Here is an 18,642-nt window from a genome sequence, read left to right on the forward strand (position 1 = left end):
CCAACAGTTTAGCCAGATTATCTACCACTTAATTTGGAGTTAAAACCAAAATAAACTGACCCAAAATTTGGGTAATAATTCCTCATTTTGCAGGAAACTATGTATGAGCCTAAGTACATGAGGTCAAAGTTGAACCACAAAGTCTTTCTGCAAATTGTAAGGGAAGTTTAGGGCCTGTAAGTTTGCCATTGCTTTTGTTTTTTCCTTTCAAATACATTTGAATTGTGCGGTTATGTTTAAAACTTGTATGAGGGAAACTGCTTATGTTTCTCACCACATGCGACCCATTGGGTTTCCCTATCTCAGCAATTCACTAACTTGAAAATTAGATCCAAGTTGTTAAAAAAAAGGTTTTAAGCCAACAGCACAAGTCTTTAGAAAAATGTGTTGTTACGTGTAAAAAGTGCCTTACATGTATGATGTACAGTATGTGCATGCAGCACTGTGAACTTCATAAGAGAACAGAGCTACAGAATTGAAGAGGTGGATCAGTTGCAGACAAAATGTTGAAAGCCGTTCCAACTGAAATCAAAGAGACTAATAGCAAAATCAGTGTATGACTGAAGCTTCATCTGAACTTTATTTAAGCTTTCACAGAATAAGCTATACATGATGTTACTAATACTTCTTACATTTGATGATAAACACAGTTTGACATATTCAGTATCACAATCCATAGTATGAATGAATAATGTAGTGTGTAACTTCTCCTGAAACTAATATCATGTGGAAAGCAAACAGACCCTTAGAAAACATTCTATGAAATAAAAAAAAAATAATAAAAAAAAAAAACTCTGTATCTGCAATGTTATGAAGCTGGCTTTTGGAGTATAAATGTGTAAAAGGCTATGATTGTTCTGAAACTTGAGCAGTAGGAAACATTATAGTTGTGCAAAATCTTCAGACCCTGTTGCAAACATACATGATTACTGAGCAGCTGATGATTTGATGGCTTATATAATTATAATAATAATCAGTGGCTTGTAGTTACTGCATATTCGATATATCACTGTGCATTTACATTTTGCTCCTCTCGAACTCCAGACCCTATTCCTTCAATCTATGAGACCAATATTAACACATATGTGCAAATGTAAACACACATGTACAAACAACTAAGTTCCATCAACAAACAACTTGATTCCGTGCAGAAATGCATACAAAGTACACAAACACTCAGACTTTAGGTAGAGACAAACGCACGCGCACACACACGCTTGCATGCACAATGGCACGCACATGCAGCCTTGTACCATGCAAATATTTGTGTTTTTTTAGAATTCCTCATTTTCTGTGCAGAGTTATTTTCTGATACAAACATCAACATTTAATTTGAAACAAACAACTAAGCTAACAAATGGCAAAAGTCTGTGTCAAGACATCAGAGAAGGATATGAGCTGAGCTCCCAGTAATCCCCCTCTACGTCTTCTCTTAGGCTTGTTTTGTACTTGACTCCCTCATCAAAATAATATATAGAAGACCTTCTGTCCTCAACAACCACAAATGATTTCCAGTGCCTTTCTTTTTTGTTTCATCTCACAACAGGAAATAAAGGTACAAAGACTTAATACTGTTCACTGTCTTCACATCACGTACAGCGGCTGTTGAGAAAATCCATCTGCCACCTCTTACAAACACGAAAAACAAATGAAGAACAGACTGTGATTAAAATCAGACTGGAACAAAATACATCATGGAGCAGAGGGGACTGAGGAGACCCTTCATTCATTATCAGACTTCCAGCTTTTAATGCTGCATTTGAAACATAGGATCTGCTCTTAGTTCGAGAAGTGACATTGGTTGGTTCATGATGTGAATCATGCTGAACCACAAGCTTCACTGTGGCTTTGCTGTCCAACAGTGATCCCTCACAGTGGAATGAAAAATCAACAAGTCTCTGAGTCCTGCTAAGACACCAGTCTCTTCCAGATATGTTTCATCTATTCAAAAAGCTGTGGAAAGCCTTTTGTGTTGCAGCAATCCTCCAGTTCTCTTTACATCTTCTACAACGCATAGCAGCATTAATCCATTTCCTTCTTCACTTTGATCTTTGTCTATGGCTGGCACTGCTGAGTGAGGCACTGTCTCTGCTTTCACCCCCACCCCTACCCCCACCCAGCAGACACTGACGTTTAGCTGACAGAGCTGGTTGTGATGCTGGGAGCAGTGGTTGTCCTGCTCTGGCCTTTTCTTCTCTTCCCGCCGCCACTACTACCACCACCACCACCACCACCGCCATCACTCCCACCGCCACCACCTCCTCCTCCTCTACTGCCTTCTCGTCCTCGCCCACGTGCATTCTCCCTCTCTCTCCTGTTGGTATCATCTTGTTGGTCTCCCTTACTCTTCCTCTCTGAAATGAGAATGCACAGAAATCATGATTAATTGGTCATACTATTTCTCAAATAAACTGTCTTAAGACATCTGTCATCATTGGATGTTGTAAGCTGAAGTGCTGCCGCTTGACTAAGACAAAAAAAAGGCACAGATTCCTGAGAGATGAGAATGAACGATAAGGGATGTGTGTTGGATCAGAACTTGTGGGTGTGGTTGTGTGGTTTTTAATGGAGGCAAAACAAGTGTAAACCATGCACATCCAGTCCAGAATCATTCATACATGCTAACATAATGCTGTGTTTAACCATGCTGACAGTATATGTACAGTCAATATGTACCACAAGTAATAATCAAACCTATCAGAACAAAATAACACATCTAACATTTGGAAGCTAATTGTTTTTGGCCACATTAGGCAGTCAGTCGGTCAATACCTGACCAGCAAGCACTGCTTCACAGAGATGCTAGCATGGCTGTAGACTCTTAGTCATTTTAATTTCTAGTCACTCCATTGTCCCACTAAACACTCATAAACCTTCCCCCAACTCCTCAAATTAGGATTCACACCTGTCACACATTTTAAGAGTATAATTACTCTCTAAATACAAACGTCCATCATACTGCGGATAATGTCTGCACCCAACCCATTCAGGAAAGGTAAGAGCTGCTGTTCTGCTGCTGATTTAAAAATGCAGGACATGTATAGGGCATGAGAGCACTTAGGACAGTCAAGTGACATTAATTTAATTTCTGTCACATAAATCACCTTGAAATCACTTCTGGCATAATGAGTTAAACATTGTCAAGAGCCCAATAATGGCCCATAAGGACATGAAGAGCCGTCACAAAGTGGAAATGGACATTATGTCTGGTGTCAGATGGCTATTGTTTAGGCAGTACTCAAAAGTATTCGCTTTTGTACATCTGTGGGAGTGTAGTTATGCTGGAGGATGTTTGTTATGAACTTGTGCGTTGAGAATCTCTGCATATCCTAGAAACTGAGTGAACACATGCCAAGTGCTGGACAGTGTTGGCTACGCAGTTGACAACAGCAGGGCTTATGGCGCCACCATGTTTGTCTACTGCCATGTAGTAATAACTTAAGGTCTGTGTTTATTTCCCTACAAGCATTTTTAAACTGGTGATACAAACAGTTATGATTCTTTGGTTTAAATGCAAATTTAAAAAGCCCAAAGGTACAATGTTTCTCAAATTCCACCAAAAACAATATTTCTGTACAGCCGGTGAAAATCATTATCTGGTGATGAAGTAGATTCGCTGGAGTTGAATGTGGACAGACTTAACACAAAAACATTTATTCACTGCAGGCCCTTGCAGAGTCACAGTTGCTTTACTCTAAACTGGAAACTAAAAGGCTCAGTCCCACACAGTAGTGCACAAACAGGAATAACTCATCTTTTTGGAGAACCATTAGTGCTAGAATCATGAAAACATCACGGAAAACTCATTTGGTGAGTTGGCTCAAATAATATAAGAGTTAATGTCCAGCATGTTCATCATTTATGTGTTGTCTTGAATCAATAAACATATTCCTGAGCTTTTATGGCCACTGTTCAAATAAGCACTTAATACTGAGCAGTGATCTTTCACACTAAGTCAATGAGAGACAATAAACTTGAGTGGAACCTGAGTGAAGAGAAGGGTCCTCACACACACTTTGCAGCATCTGAGCTGATGCGCTTACTATGTAAGGACTTAATTACTTCTCTAACAAATTACTAACGGAGCCAAGAGAGGGGGACTCCATCAGTTTATGACAGCTCTGATTGCACCTCCTCTCTGTCCAAGCTAAACAATTGTGCCTGACAAATGCAATAACACATCCAGAGAATTCTGTTTTCGCGTGAGACCCTTTTGTGGAGCTTCAGGAAAAGGGGGAAAAAATTACAGCCAAATCAACACAAAGCGTGAGATCTGCAGACCACTAAATCACTAATGTTGTACAAGGTCTGCCCCCTGTGTTTTATATAGCTAGTCTGCCAGCCAACTCCCACAGATGAATCCACAGCTGTGCTCTTTTTGCACACTGTTTACCCACATGAACTGGTTCACCGGAGTCATGGTACCATCACCCATGAATTACCTCCCAGAGGAATATTCATGGCAGTAGCATGCATTTTATTTTCATACAAATGCACAATGGAGGAAAGAATAAAAACCTCCTTGATGTCAACAGTTGACTGTTTCCCAATCCACAAAGCTTTTATAACTTGTCAGGTGACGCTTCATGTCATCCTTGCCTTTCTGATGTGACCTACCTTTGCTTCAAGATATTTGACAGTTGGCACAGCAGTTTTCATGGGCAATATATAACATTTCACTCTTCTTCTGACCCAGGGCGAAAATTGTGTCATACAAATATATTTTGTGTTGTCCCAGCCTCTTCACTGAGTACTTACAGCGTCCCTCCCTCTAGACATGACCATAGATCTATATGGGACAATGTCAGATCATGTTCTGTTCTTGAGACTCTAGAGGAAGTGTCCAAGAGGAGAGAATGCCGCTGAAATATGCAAGCCTCCTCCTTGTTTATTCACATATATCCTGGCATATTATCTGTTACATGTTGCAACATCTGTACAGGCTGTGCAAATATTGTTACGCAATGTTGTGGCTGTGCCAGAAATCCCCTAAGCGTGCCACTGTCCAATAAAGGCTTTTAAATAAGGCCTGTTGGCAGTTCTCTTAGTCCTTGTAAATAAATTTCCAACTTAAAATTAGTATATTTGGCAAAACAGTTAAGTATTTGGTGACATTTTGAAAAGAATTTGACAAGAATTTTCTAATTACTCTTCATTAATAATAATCCCTTTCAGTTCAAGAGAACAAATCCAAGAATTTGAATGATCGTTAAACAACAGCTCCACTTATGTTTCTTCATTTTATTAGGCTTATCCCAGCACCACTGCTTGTTAATTTATAATTTCTTTGCCTTACTACCAAGGACAAGATGTTTAAAAGCAATAACTGGCATCATTGGTGTTTTTGTTTTTTCATCCAGTAAACTCTGGACCGACCGGCCAGAGCCATCATTTAATAGCCTCAGCTGCAAATGAGGCCAAAAACGACTAATAAGCTGTTATGAAAGTTGATAATAGCCACTGACTGGTGAGAATGACTGTTAACCTGCTGGAGAGCAAGCTGCTGTGTGGGTGATAAGAACCCAAGCAAACATGTCATGGCCATGTAAACCTCACGCTTCAACGGTCCTCAGAACAAATAGCTCTCTCTAGCTCTGATCCTTGTCCAGCTTTGCAGAGCGTAATGCCCGCCCTTCATCTGCTTGGCTCATAGATTGGGGTTTGTTGTTTACATGCTAAGAAGTCGAGAGATTCTGTATCCTTCTGTGAGCTCAGCCAAACCGAACCCAATCAACACGCTGCGGGTCACAGACACACTGGCGGGGATGCAGGCTTTTAGATCTTGAGTAATGGTTCCATCAGTCATCATATTAACTGGTGGAGGCATTTCATGAAGCACATGGACTTTACAGCTTGTTTATCTGTAACCTGAGTAGTGTCATCTGATTGTAACTATTATCAACTGGAGTTTTGAATTAGTAGTCCCCATTCTCTGTCATTTCTTCCTCATTGTGCTCTGATTTTCTTTTCTTTGCATTTGCTTTTACCTCTTGCACAGGGCGTCTTGGTCACAACGCACTTCCTTCTCTCTGTCTGTGGAGCGCAGGTCTGTGAGGGTACAGAGGCCGGGGAGGTGTCAGGGCTGTGGACCTGCGGAAGGGGTGCACGAACCCGAGACTGCGAGCCCTTCTTAAATCCACATGTTTTGTTCTTCTTCATGCAGGAACCCCATTGGCTCCACTCACCCAGTTCACACTCTGAAGCACGCTGACCTGGGGGGAAAACATGAGATGAAGACTAAGGTAGTGAGTGAATGGTTCACAGCTCCAACATCTCACATTTGTTTTGCAGCCTTCCCGCCTGCTTTTTTACAGCTCAGTAGTTTCAGCACAGGATAATGAGTTTAGGTAATTTCCAAATCTGAAAGCAATCTTTTTGTTTTTTTGACCAGAAATGGATGGATTGAGAAGGCTGCTGTGAACCTGAAAGTGTACAAAAGCATATGGCTATTAAGTATCCTGTGAGCCAGGACAATAGCTAGTTTTTAAGGTCACATTTATATTCTCTTTGGTCAAATTAAAGGAACAGCACGTGGTGCCACGAAGTCAGGGCAGAGCTCCAGGTCATTGCAGCCAAGAGCTCTGAGTTGTTGATGGTGTCATAACTTATGACAGAATTATTTTCAACAGAAATAAAACCAAAGAGAGGAAAGCCCAGGGGACTCTGTTATTTTTATTTATTTATTTTTTTTACTGTTCGCTTCCTTTTCTCCAGGCCAAACAACAGTACATAGCTGGCTTATCAAATGAAGTGATGAAGTATAGTTTATATATTACAGCAGGTAGCTTCCATGTTTACGTTTTGAAGCTTATAAACAGTGGGAGGTTAAAAGTCACTCACCAACACACTCCATGGTCTCGTTGGCGGTGCGCTGGCCTGGAGGGCAGGTTACATAACATCTCCCGCTGTGTGAATACAAGCCCTCCTTACATTTTGTGCAAAAATTGCGATTGAAACATGCTTCACAGTTGTCTATTTTACATTCTGAAAGACACAGGAGAAACAAAAACAAAGGACAAAATCAAAGGATGGAATCATTTGAAAGTCATGTAGATACTGGTGAAGTAAGATTTCGTGCAATTCATTTAATTGGCCTCAAATTTTTCTTTCCTTGCGCAGGAAAAGTTGTGGACACACATAAATCTCAATTCTTTTAATGGAGAATTCATTGCATTTTGGCTCAAAAAGGGAAATCGTTCTCCAGGGAGAGGACAAGAGGAACTTGAATTTTATTCCCACTGAGAGATTAATTAGCGATTAAACAACACGGGGTCTATTTCAGGGGAGTAACACTCTTCTCTTAAAAACATATGCACCACAGGCCTTGTTTTTTTGGAGAGCGGGTGTGAATGAGTAAAGCCAGGAGTGTATCACTTCACTGGATTTTTCAAGAGTGGGTTTGTCCACACCTCAGACTCATTAAAATTCGTGAATCTGCAGTCAGACAAAGAAAGCCTTGAAATTTAGATAATTATAAGCACAGGAGGATAAAAACCAGACATCTCAAAAGACTCCCAAAAGCTTTGGTCTCATGATGCAAGGCACATCTTTATTTGGATCATACAGTCCATCTGAATTAACCTTCCTTGGATGAAAAGACTGGAGCAAGATGGAAATTTCAATGTGTCAGTATCTTTATATGGGTATTTGGGAAACGTATTTGGATCTAGACTCACTGTGTTCACATGTGCTTAAGTCAAGAATGTATACTCTGCAGCTGGTCTGATGCCAAGGTCAAAAATGATATAACAGTGAATCTCTCACTGGGAGTCCCTGCCTCCTGCTCCCAATTATTATTATATTATATAATATAATTATTATTATATTTTTAAGCCCCTGACAGCTAAATTTGACAGTACTGACATTTGTAGCCCTATAATGTGAGGCAAATGTTACTAACAAGACATTCTGGGATGACATGTATAAAGTCAGATAATTGGATAATAACCCAGGTTAGCCAGCAAGGGCTTCTGAAAAGATTGGAAATTTAGCCTATTCTGCAACAAAATCAGGACAGTGAAGAATGGTGCAATGAAATAGCAAAAACATGTGCTTGTGATGCAACAAACTTCAAAGTGAAAATAAAACATACTTCCAATTTAGAATAAGATACAAGTAAGTGTAAGGGCTGCTAAACACAGATCTCAAACAAGAAAGTACAGTATCATGACTATAATGTGGCAGGTAGAGCACAAAAGCTCCTGAATTTTGTGTTGGAGTTATGTGAATGTTTCAGAAAACATGCTGTAGTTTAGCACATCTGACAGATATTAGGGGATGTAGGAATCGACAGTCTTGACAGAGAAGTATAGCCTGCATTTTTCTTCCACTAGCAGAAAATCACTTCAGGCTGGTGGGCAACTACAATATCTACACCTACCGTATGACTATCTTGAGGCAGTGAATGTAGCTGAATGTCATTGAACATGAGGTAATAATGATGGTGGAAGCAGTCAGCTTCCATTATATTTAATATTGTATTATTTTACAAATATGTAACTGTGTAAAGACTGATCATAAGTCATTTTATATCCATACACATTTTAGAGCCCTTTACTTAGTTACTTACAAACTTCAGAGACTATAAATACAGACTGTATATGATACAGTAAGGGTCTATCAGAATAAAAGATGTGTAAAAGTGAAAGCATAACAAACATGGATTGTGGCCTGGCATGAACCCTGCACATGAGGGCTGAATAAAAAACACAGACATCCTCTCAAAAACGGACAAACAACAATGAATTAAAAATGTTTTTGTTGGGATTTTGTTGCAATCCTGTTTTCTGCCCACACATAAGAGGAAACAGACAACATACTAAAGTGCTGGCACTCCTCTGCTAAAAGTACAGGACCCAACTAAGTCAGTTTGGTAAATACTGTGAGCATGGCCACCCTTCCTCCTGCCTTCCAAATGAACCAAACCTGCCTATAACCATAAAGAAGACCAGTTCACTTAAAATTCTAGTGACTTTCCTGTTGTTCAGCAAATATTTTGCTGAATGTGGTGGCTGTGTGCTCTTTTCCACAAGGAAGAGTTGCAACAACAAAAGGATTTAATCTAGTGGTCACTCATTTACTTATTAGTGGCCAGTTGCCTCTTGTTAGTGAGCATGCAGTAAGGGAGTAGTGTGCATCTTATTCACTCACAAACATGAAAAATAGTAGCACATATTGGTTTTTAAAAAATGAGACAGCAGGACATGGTAAATGGAGAATATTAATTCATTCATTGTTCAGTACTGATTGAGATACAATCCCTATTTTCTGCATTAATATTATAGGTCTTTGTTAAACACACAAACACACAGTGTAGCAACACAGAATGGAAATATTCACATAAAATACACAAGAGAAAAAACTAACAGGGTATCCCTGTACTCCTCTAAATACTCCCATTTTGTACATAAACAGGGGTTGATAAGCCAAAGATAAACAGATTGTTTACACTCCTGCAAATTTGATTTGACATCAGCTGTGTAGCTGAGTGAGAGAGAGCTGTTGCCAACCAGTTAGCTCAAGTCTTCATGTATTTGGAATATTCCAGATGTGTATTTACAAATCTGATGTGGCCACTTACACATCCTGTTGATGTACCACTGGGACTTGTGTTGTCACATGGTCAAGAGTCTACAACACAAAGCAAAACTCACGGGTGCATCTGTTGTTGCCTTCTGGGTTCCTCATCCCAAAATATCCCATGGGGCAGGAGGCGAGGCACACGCCTATCTGACGGATGTCATTGCGCTCCAGGAAGATGAAGAGCTTGGGCTTACATTTAATGCAGCCATTATACTCAGAGCATCGGTCACAGCCTTTGGGGCAAGATGGTGGCCCCTCAGTACTAACTGTGGAAACATAAGGTAAACAGAAAGTAACAGAAAGGGTGGGGGTAAGCAACAGAACAGCATGGTGTACTATTACATAAAAAAACAAACCGTTTCCACCCAGATATGAATTTTAACGAGGAAATAAAAAGGGCATTTGTCAATATTCTGCCTATGAGAACAACATCAGGGAACTGTAATATTTTGCTGGCATGTCCACAGATCCAGCCATAAACCTGCCAGCACTTTATCACTCCAACAAGCAGGGCTTAATGCTTGCAGCTTAATCTAACCGGGGGCCAGGCCAAACATCTTTGTTTGAACAGTTACTCACTGTTTACTTCAAACTGCTTGCCGGAGATCCTTAACAGATTTTCATTTGGAGAAACCCGGGTAATTGGGGCTGACAGTCAACCGAGAGCCAGTCAGAATCAGGCAACTCACGTCACACAGGGCCTCCACTGGGGTCAGTCAGAAATGATCTTTACATAAGAAAACTGCAATAGTGACATGGACCACATGGAGATGAATGTGTCTTTTTCTATCGCAGTACCAACCAGCAAATACCCCCTAAGTCTGAAAATGCACTGCAGACCCATATACACTTCACCTCCTTGTAATCCTCAGCTCAGACATTAATCCAATTCCTTCATCCAATTCCAAAAAAGCAAAGCCGTGGCACACACAACCAGAAATCTAAATCATTTCTAGAAAAAGTGTGTCAAAGTGCACATCCTTTTTCTAGGAGTCACTCAGAGACAAAACCACAGTCGTTGGAGTTGATTTACAGTCCCGCACTGTATCAGCTCTAAATATACATACTCTCACACAGTCATCCATCTGCCACCCCTGCCTCCAAGAGATAAGTTGGATGGTAAAAACCTCAAAAGGGATCTGCCATGAACAGCTTGCATCATGTCTAGGTCACCTCAAATGCAGTAATTACAGCCAGGTCTTATTGCTATCACTAATAATGATAAAAGTATAATGGCCCTGGGGAGTAATATTTAACCACAGTAGAGGGGGAGTGCATGAGTCTGAGAATGTGGTGTTGTAAACTATTTGTGACAAATGGCAGATTGAAAAAGAGAGTTTCTGCTGCCTGGAGCATAAGGAGCAATATGTGCTACTCTCCTCTCTGATGGTTTCAGTTTGATCTCACTGCATGACATTGAATTCATTCAGTGTGGGAGCACAGGAAGCCTACAGGGAAGGACATAAACCCCACTGTCACCAGAGATTTACCTGCCAAGGGGCATGGTCAAAGAAAACACACAATCTGATGATTTTAAGGACATAAAAGCTGTAAAACAGACTGCAAACCTCTTCCATATCTGAAGGGTAAAAACCTCAAATGACTGACACTGTAGAGGGCGCTCATGTATATGGTGAGTGACCCAAATCCCTCTGTCCTTATTAGAGGTGCACATGACAAAATGTGACAGCATTTAAGGTCAATATGCACATGTATCTTAGTATGTCTACTGTAAAAATGGTCTACATCTATAACACAAACAACAGCTCTTCCTGCCTAGTATGTGTAATTTTAATAACAACACATCTGTTTCTGCGGCCAGTCATGGTATTATATGAATTCTGGTTCACAGAGGTTGGGGTGAGCTTGGCATTGGCTGAAAGCTCCTTGTGTGTAAAGGAAGAATTATTTCAAAGCTGACAGTAAGACCAGCACTGAGGCTCTGAGGCCAGAGATATACTGCAAGTCGGCCTGAGCACCATCTTTGGTAGCGTGAGGTCAGAAAAATGCTTACAACAACACCGGCAGCACGGTCCAATTGAGAGCTTAGAACTGTCAGGTACTCCTTCCATTATGTGCCCGCAGAGCCAGACACAAGAAGAGCAATGGCTTTGAGGGCAAATACATCAAACCTCTCTTCTATAAACAATCCTAATACCCATAAAAGTTTTACATAAACTGAGAGAGGCATAATCTTAAAAAGAGGAAGAAAGATGAGCCATTCAGGAGGAACACTGAAGCTAACATAACCCCCTCAGGAAAAACAAATAAGAATGATGAGAAAATAAACAACATGTTATCTTTACTTTGCTTGTTAAATGTTTATAAGACATCCACCACTGTGACTCAGACCACAGTAACGAAAGGCAGCAGTGCTGAAGAGGAAGAAAGAGATCAAAACAAACTGAGGAAGAGAGGACTCACCCCGTCTCTGCCTTCTCGCCTTGGAGAGCTTGAGAACATCGCTATGACCCATGGAGCTGAGGAAGACCATTGCCAGCGCCACCAGTCCCAGCTGCATAGTCCCTGTTGCCTTCCCGGCCACGCAGGGTCCCCCCCTGCAACCAGATGGATCAGGTGGGGGGGCCCCCTTCCGCTGTGGGACAGGTGGATCCCTCTGCTGCTGGGACAGATGATCCCTCCTCTCTGCTGTGGTGCTGCTTTCTTTCTCTGTCTGTCTCTTCGTCCCCGTCCCCCCCCCCACCTCCTCTGTCTCTCTGTATCTTTCACTCTAGTGGCTGCTGTGTCCGCAAGTCTGTGTAGTGGTGGGTGATGCTGCAGTTGCAAGTCCAAACAAGCCTGAGGCACAACAAGTCATCACGCTGGTGGTAGCACTGGCAAAGGGAGTAGACAGAACAGGGCTGTAGGATGGAGGGGGAGGGGGGGGAGGTGGGGAGGAGGGGGGGTTGAGGGGTTGCGCAGAGGATGAAGAGGAGGAGAGAATGGAGAGGAGAGAGTCGGACGTCTGGTGGTTCAACCCATGAAGCTCGGGGTGGGCTGGCAGGAAAGCAGGGAACCCGCTGTTTGAAGAGTATTTGCTGTCAGTAAGTGCTGAAGCTCACAAACGCTCGAGCATGTGTCTTATTAAAGACGCTCTGAGGATACACTAAAATACAGGCTTGCAAATTGAAAAAAGATGGATACAAGTTCTCGACTATATACAACAACACAACTGCTTGCACCAGGACCTGCTGAGGGAAAAAAAGGAGGCAGAGAAACAGAAATACACAGAAAATGTTTAGAAAAATGGTCGTTACAGGTGCAAATGAACTAACATTAAAGGAATAGTTTAACATTTTTGGAAATACATTTATTCACTATCTTACTAATGGGAGTTAGAAGAGAAGATCAACACGTCATGTCATGATAATAGCTGGATTAACCTTCTCAAGGGCATAAAATTGTTGTTGGACCCATATTGACCCACATTATAAATGGCACTTTCACTATTTCTCCAGACACCCAGAAGCCAAACAGTACTCTAGAGCTGAGATGATTGGCTGATCAATCAATTACTGAGCTGAGAGAACATTAATTGGCAACAATTTTGATAACTAATTAACTGATTAAGTCATTTTTAAGCAAAAATGCCAAGAGGTCATTTCAAGACTATGCTAACACGCTGCTAGCTGTAGCTTCATATTCACCATACAGATCACCAACTCTCAGCAAGAATACACATAACCGTTCCTGAAATGTTGAATTGTTCTTTTTAATATGTTTTTTGAATAGTAATAGAAAAAAATCTGTGTGCTATCAACACATCTACATACTCAAACCAGCTGCATCAAATTCCAACCCATTGAAACTGGGCAATATTACTTGGCCTAAACTGCAGCATTGGAATATGATACATACTTTTATTCCTTAACATTAGACATCTCTGTAATCTGAAGAACTATTCAAGCATAGTTTGAATAGCATTCAAATGATCAGTCATGGAACAAGGAAACTAAAAACCACAAACACTTCTAGGTCATGGCATTGCAAGCTGTATTTGGACGCAGATGATGAATCAAGCATGTTTATCCTTTGAAAATACAGTGTGGTCAACTCTCTCTGGGAAATGCAACGCACACTCAGACTGAAGGCCTTTGTCATATTTGGTGCTGAGATCTTTTTTAGATAGTGTCATACACTGCCTATATTTACAGCTTCAGTGTGAAGAGGATACACAGAACATGTTAGGATCAGAGCAATGGGAGGTCCTCCCTCGCAGCTCAATAAAGAAGAATAGGACCATATTTGGCTGTTGAGTTGGTTGTGGCTCTGAATCACACTAAGGACAATGCCATTTGGTGCGTCTAAACATTCCAGCAGGCAACATTACATTCTTTGTTAAAGTATAAATCAAAAGGGACAAAATAATATCAGAGCTACAGTATGCTTGGCGCCAGAAACCAAATAGAGTGTTTAAAATAACAAAAATCACATACATCTTTCATTTCATTGCCAACTTATACAAATTGGTATAAAAAGATTCACATAGATTTCCAATTCTGATGATAATTAGACACCTGATCCTGAGAAAAGCAACAGTTGTAACCTATTTGAGGGCAGAAATTGACGAAATGGGGGTCCTTAAGTACATAAATATCTTAGACTTTACTATACTTTACTTTATTTTTTACTTTACATTTAATATAAGCTACATAAAGTATAGTAGAGCCAGTAAGGGCATCTGCTGCAGCCTGTTTGTGTGGAATGACTTAAGAAAATGACACAAACATGCACACATGCTTACAACCATGTAGGATTTGTCAATCCTTCAAACTCACATTTAGAAAATGGAAGCTCCTTCTCCAATAATTGCAATTCCATAACATTGCTTTGTTAAATTGCACTGAGGTTTTAACAGAACAGACGGGTACTTGTAGCCTCTCCTAATTGGGAAACACTTGAGACTTACTTCCCCACCAGTATGTTTATTTACTTCTTAACAATTAATGACTTGCAATGTCTCTGACACCTCTCAGCTAAAGTCATATTTACGGGAAAGAGCCAGAAGAGTGTCGCAGCCAGTCTTCAGCAGCACCTGTTTGTCACTTGAGAGAGTGATGACTGGAGAATGGGACATGCTAAGTCTCTGGATCAGTTGGAACACAACCTTTCCAGCACTGAGTAACTCAAGACATGTGCCAGAGACTCTTTCATAACCCAGCACTCCCACGGCTGTGCAACCTGCCAAAAGCCCACCTCAGCCCATCCATATCTGCTCTCACACACCATGGAGATGAGACTCAGGATCAGGCTGTTAACTTACTGAGAAAATTGATTGTTGTAATCGTAGCCCGTCTACATTGCAAGGCCCTTTTTTAAACACACCACTTAACAAACACTCATCTCATCAGGCACCTGTATGTTTTAAAAATTCTCTGTCTCTGCTCCCTCATCCATTTAACCGTGTGCCTTTCCTCACCATCAGCCACATTCAGCTGAGCCCAATGAAACTGAACCCGCTCATCAAATAGTCAGGAGATTAAATTGCCTCCTTTGTAAGTCCTAAGTTTGATCTATCAATTATTCAAGCACTGAAAGGGAGCTCCAACACTGGGAATTTATTGAACTCGAGAAGGTGCCAGAACTCTGAGCTCAGAGTTACAAATGCAACCTGTCGATGAACTTTCTGCCTGTGACTAAACCTACTTGCATATTTAAAAGCTGAACAAAACCAACATGTGTTATTTGTGCCAAAATGCCTCGGTCACACACAAACTAACTCAGACCGTTATGGGAGAAAGGTAACAGTGGCATTTGCAATGTGCAACAAGCCTGAGGCACACAGGGCAAAGAGAGAATTGAAAGGGTATTGTGAGTTCGTAAGTCATAATGTCTTTTTCCTAACATGGGAATGACAAAAACACTGGAGCCAACATTTTCCTGCTCCATGGCCCCACACTAACCTCAAAACCCTCGCTTTTAAAATGAAATTATTTTTAAGTGGCATCTGCCACATGGTCCCCAAAAGTAGAATCTGTAAATGCTGGCTTATAAAATGAACACATTTTGCTCCAAGGATTGAAGCAATGAGAATTTTTGGGTGACTTCACCCAGGCACAGTGTGCGCTCATGTTCAATTTATTTTGATATTTGTGAAACCCCTGATTTGTATGTCCAAGCAATAAGCTCTATTTTTGCTTGCCAATCTAGACCACAATGAAAAACAGAGAGAAAAGAAGAACATTGAGAGATGATGATGCAACAGAAAAAAAGGAAATGGGGAGGAATGGGATGTTGACTGAGGCTATCATAAGAAAAATAGAGATGGAGTCATCATCATCCCTATGCACGCACCCATGCTGTCAACACTTATTAATCTAAATCTGTAGATGATAAGTAGCCTGTCCACCACAGCTATCTGCACTGAGTGTGGAGAAACACCTGGCTGCACCAGCAGCACCCACAGAAGTTCCAGTTGTTTGCTCTTCTCTGCTTCCTCTACTTAAAGAGTTCAGGGAGTGAGAGGTCAAATGTGCAGCAGTTGAAGCATAACTCAACACAAAGAGCAGAGAGCAGCATCTCTGACTGCATCCTCCAATCACACCACCACCAGACTCTCTTTTTTAAGTTGTCATGTAGTGCTAAAGCCCACACAGCTCCAGCAGTCAGAGGGTTGATCCTGCACAGCTCGGCTGAGCACAGATCAGCTTTGCCTCTGAGGCTCGCACACCATGCTGGATTACAGTTGTTTGCATTGCGCTGCTCTTCAGAGGAGAAGGGAAAATCAAGTGCAGATCCCCACCTGTCCCCAGTCCAGCATCTCTGCTGTCACATCACTGTCCTGTTGTTTTTCTAAATCCCTCCCTGCATGCTTTTCATTTTGAAGCTGGGGAGGCTGACATTTATACAACTCCAGAGGATGACAAGGATCCAATGCAATGTGCGTGCATGTGTGTGTCTGTGGATAGATACTGTAGAATGTGATCCTGGTGAGTGAATAAACAGTATGCAAACGCCATCCCACTCTAAAGTGCATACATAAAACACAGAATATAACATACTAAAATTAATTCTCAGTATTGTTACACTCATTTAATTAAACACTGGGTAAGATTGAAAATGTATTTCAGGACAGAGTAACATCAGCACTCATGATGGCTAGAAATGGGGCACTTAAGGGTCTTAGGCTTAATTTTTTAAAAGTTTAAATAAAAGAATTAAGATCGTCCTAGGTATTTAATAATAATAATAATAATAATAATAATAATAATAATAATAATAATAATTTAGATATTTCTATATCCAAATGAAGGTCTTTTATATTTAGGGCACAATAAAGTCACTTTGACAAAATCAAATTTATAGATCCTTGGAAAAAAGTTTAACTCCAGTAGGAGAGCCTATTTAGTCATGAGAACTGCTCTAGACCAAATAACCAAAGCGGTGAATCAGTTTATCTAAAATTATACAATGTTAATAATAAAAACAATCAACCCACCTGTACATCGGGTTCCCCGGGTATTGCTCTTCATTGAGCGGTCAGGACTCAATTTCCTTTTTTATAAGGGAAAATCCGTTACTTGTTTGGTCACAAAAAAACTCCTCCTACAGGATACCCCCATGCAACTTTTCTCTGTCATCATTTAAAAAGACATATGATTTCATTTCTTTCACATCTGTCACTGTTTCGAGGCAACTCCCTCGCAGGCTGTGGTGAGGATGCACAAGAAAGAAAGTGTGCGATGGATTTTTTTGTTTAAAAATCTCCAATAAAAGATCATATGCATAAATATATGTGTGTGTGTGTGTGTGTGTGTATCCCGCTGGAATAAGTCAGTCTGACTTGATTTTTCGTCTTCTTAAGTGAGGACGCGTGTTTGCACAGAAGCTCCTGCGAGTTGCGCTTTTTAAATCCACTTTGGAGCGTCGAACTGCATCCAACTCAGGCAAGTAGAGTCACAAAGCCGTGATATTTGCATCCAAACCCCAGAACTGCCAGCGGGCATTACAGGCCCCACCCCTCAAATTCTCAATGAGAGTTGAAAAACCTGCGCTGGACTTGTATAAGTACTGCTGTCAAACAACCACTATGGTATGCAGATTCACGTGTAATCGCCCATTTGATGTGATTTAGTAAATATTGTTCTCTGTATATTGGGCCTTCATCCTGCAAAGAAAACTCAAATATAACACAAACGGAACATAGAGTAAAGCCACTCCAAATATCATTTTATGCCAGAATATAAGACAAACACAGATGCCTCTAAATTACCAGTCAGTGAGTGTGTTATTCTGTTTGGACTCTGCACAAGCAGGTAGATGTTTCAGACTTTTGGTCTAATGAAAAAGAAAAAGAAGAAAAAAAAAAACACCTAACAATACCAGAGCTGGACCCATAATTATTACCATTTAAATAACCTTTATTGGACTTTAAAACTGTTTACGTTACTCACTCACTCAGAAAGAGCATAGTACATTAGAAATTTAAATATGATAAAGTATACATCCCAATATATAATAAAGCAGAGATGAAAACAGACTGAGGGTGATGGGATAAGTATAAACTAAGGCCTTTAGATTGGTGGGTCGATTTCTGGCATTTCAGTCACAGACAAATGGTTTTTCAACCTACTCTGGCCTTTTAGCAATGATTTTGGGACTCATATTTTATTGAGTGAAATCAGGGTATCATTGGATATGTTGTGTTTACTGTTGAATTTTTAGATAGCTGTAGATATCTGTCACCATAACTCCATCTGATCCACGCATGTGAAGAAGATCATATGGATATCTATATAATGGAATTGCTGTTTATTTAGCAGTTTGTTTCTGAAGAAAAATGACACCAAAATGATTAAAAACAAAACAAAAACTCACAATCCCTCAAGAAGGATGTTCATGTTAACACACAATTAGTGTACATTTGCACATACAGTAAGTATTACATATCAGAACAGTCTCCATTTCCTTGTTATCCAACAGGGGGCCATAAACAACAATTCTTGGAGATCATACAGACCAGCATTCCTTGTTTTGAGACTGTGGCATTTATCAACAGTGTTACGATGAGAAGGACTACTGAATAAACACCAGCCCCATTCAGCTACACTTATCCTGCTG

The 18,642-nt window shown here is 40.5% G+C and overlaps 1 protein-coding gene across 2 annotated transcripts; it reads right to left on the reverse strand.

Moving 5' to 3' along the window:
• Window positions 1–555: 555 nt before the first annotated feature.
• rspo1 (R-spondin 1) lies at window positions 556–17,411 on the reverse strand. 2 transcript variants are annotated; one of them, XM_018700081.2, is made up of 6 exons: window positions 17,021–17,411; window positions 12,007–12,602; window positions 9,654–9,848; window positions 6,841–6,984; window positions 5,988–6,212; window positions 556–2,354 (listed from the first exon to the last, which is right to left on the reverse strand). In XM_018700081.2, the coding sequence occupies exons 2-6, from the start codon at window positions 12,101–12,103 to the stop codon at window positions 2,134–2,136; spliced, it is 882 nt and encodes a 293-aa protein (XP_018555597.1). In that variant the 5' UTR covers window positions 12,104–12,602; window positions 17,021–17,411; the 3' UTR covers window positions 556–2,133. The 2 variants fall into 2 exon arrangements, with proteins under 2 accessions (XP_018555597.1, XP_018555598.1); XM_018700082.2 differs by lacking the exon at window positions 17,021–17,411 and having other exon boundaries at window positions 12,007–12,632.
• Window positions 17,412–18,642: the final 1,231 nt, after the last annotated feature.

The sequence above is a fragment of the Lates calcarifer genome, linkage group LG15 (genome assembly GCF_001640805.2).
Source record: "Lates calcarifer isolate ASB-BC8 linkage group LG15, TLL_Latcal_v3, whole genome shotgun sequence".
NCBI lineage: Eukaryota > Metazoa > Chordata > Actinopteri > Centropomidae > Lates > Lates calcarifer.

What these genes read in the sequence shown, in the direction of transcription:
- rspo1 (XM_018700081.2), bottom strand. Translation starts at nt 12,103, where the DNA reads ATGCAGCTGGGACTGGTGGCGCTGGCAATGGTCTTCCTCAGCTCCATG. An exon ending in GGCGAGAAGGCAGAGACGGG is followed by an intron (nt 9,849 to 12,006) that starts GTGAGTCCTCTC and finishes ATGTTTCCACAG; the next exon opens with TTAGTACTGAGGGGCCACCA. An exon ending in AGGCAACAACAGATGCACCC is followed by an intron (nt 6,985 to 9,653) that starts GTGAGTTTTGCT and finishes TGTGTCTTTCAG; the next exon opens with AATGTAAAATAGACAACTGT.